Consider the following 1796-nt stretch of genomic DNA (forward strand, 5'->3'; position numbering starts at 1 on the left):
GTCTTTTTATAAAAACTGACAAAAAACCCCATCTTCATCTTGGGTGTTCTTCCCTCTCCAGATCCCCAATTTCTTCATGATTTAACGGGGATTCATCTAATCAGTATTAGTTAGTTTTTGTTTCCTTAATTCCTATTATATTATTTATATATACGTATATGCTTTTAGTAAGATTCGGGTATATTAGTTTTCTGTAAAAATTTCTACCAATTTCTGAGATTTTGATCCGTGTTTATTAGAGATCAATCGCGACTTCTTCTCGTAATTTTCTGATTTCTCGTAATCTGTGAACTTTTATTTGATTAATCGAGTTTTGGTAACGGAAGCAGTTATGATGAACTCAACCGGTGATTATAACCCCCGGATCGGAAATTCCAAGAGGAATTTCGGTGCTAACCGTGCTTTGTTTTCTCATCCATCTGATAATTTGTTTTTGGCGACTTTTTTGGCCGGCGGTCACTGTGGCGGAGGCGGTTTATTGTCCATGCCTCCGGCGCATCTCTCTCATTCGTATCCCCCTGGCGTTTCGGTTTTCCGTGCACAGCAGAATCTCCAGCACAACCGTCAACAGCCACCTCTTCTTCCTCTTCCGATTCCAATGCCGCTAAATCATCAGAATATGAACATCTCTCGTACTAACAGCACTTCTCACAATAATATTCGGTTATCGTCTCCTCGAATCAACAAAAGTGTGAAGAATCGAGTGCGAGACCATTCTCTCACGCCCAAAAAATCGAAAAATCAAAAGAAGGATTCGAAGAAAGAGGAAGGGGATCTACTTCCTCCTCCGACAACGGGGAAGAAGGAAGCGAAAAAATGTTCAACGGAAGCATCGGTTAACCAGCTGATGGGACCGGATCCGAAGGATCTTCCGAAGGCTGTTATTTCTAGGGCTTTTTCTTCAGCGCCTAACGATTCCTGTGATATTGTTTCTGTTGACAAGTTTTCAGGTTCTGTTGTGTTTACTCCTTCTCCACCGCCGAGCAGCTTGCCTTTGCCTACTTTTTCACTCAGGCCAAAGCTCAGTTGCAAAGCCGAGGCGGCCATAGAAGCACCTAGCATCGATGCCGGAGCAACTGATAGTCTCCGACGACTTCTCCGTCTCAGGTGATTTGATCTAGCTGTGTCTTATTACATAGGCTATGTTGCTTTATGCATGCCACTGTAGTTACATAAAAAGAAGGGAATAAAAAGCTTTATTTGATGCTTTTTTCCTCTTCATCTTTTATCCTTTTTCTAAATTATAAAAAAAAGGTGTTGGATTAGGGTTCTCGTTCTTGTTCTTGTATTTTCTTGTAATTTGTGAATCTCTGCCTGAGTTTTTTCCCTTGGCAGTGCACAAAGACTGATTTTCAATTTGTAATGAATTTTCTTATAACGATCTTAAATATTCATATCAAATGTTATGGTGGAATTATTTTATTTTTGTATTAAGGAATTAATGGTTGTGTGATCTCTTTTGAAGAGGAAATTTATCGATAATAGCAATAAAAATTGCAAATGGTTAATATGTTATTTGTTATGATGCAATAACAATATCGACAACGTAACAAATCTCAAATAAAATGACTTCTCATTTTAATTAATCAATAAACAACTAAATTTACTCATTTTAAATGAGTTGTCTTTAAACATTTTTTAGTAAATAAACGATTGATATGTCAGAAATTGGTTAAGTACATGTTTTTAATCATAAAAAAACTACTAATAACCGGTTAGTACGTTTTAAAGAACGTAAAAAACTTAAATCAATTTTACTATATTTAATCTCATATCATAAATATCCCTTGTATCCA

At 36.7% G+C, this 1796-nt stretch overlaps 1 protein-coding gene across 1 annotated transcript; it reads left to right on the forward strand.

The window, feature by feature from the left end:
• Positions 1–1398, forward strand: LOC112526131. Its single transcript, XM_025136524.1, has one exon. The coding sequence runs from the start codon at positions 332–334 to the stop codon at positions 1109–1111; it is 780 nt and encodes a 259-aa protein (XP_024992292.1). The 5' UTR covers positions 1–331; the 3' UTR covers positions 1112–1398.
• Positions 1399–1796: the final 398 nt, after the last annotated feature.

The sequence above is a fragment of the Cynara cardunculus genome, assembly GCF_001531365.2.
Source record: "Cynara cardunculus var. scolymus isolate 2C chromosome LG 13, CcrdV1, whole genome shotgun sequence".
In the NCBI taxonomy this organism is placed as follows: Eukaryota; Viridiplantae; Streptophyta; class Magnoliopsida; order Asterales; family Asteraceae; genus Cynara; species Cynara cardunculus.

Excerpts from the sequence above, each read along its gene's own strand:
- LOC112526131 (XM_025136524.1), top strand. The coding sequence starts at position 332 with ATGATGAACTCAACCGGTGATTATAACCCCCGGATCGGAAATTCCAAG.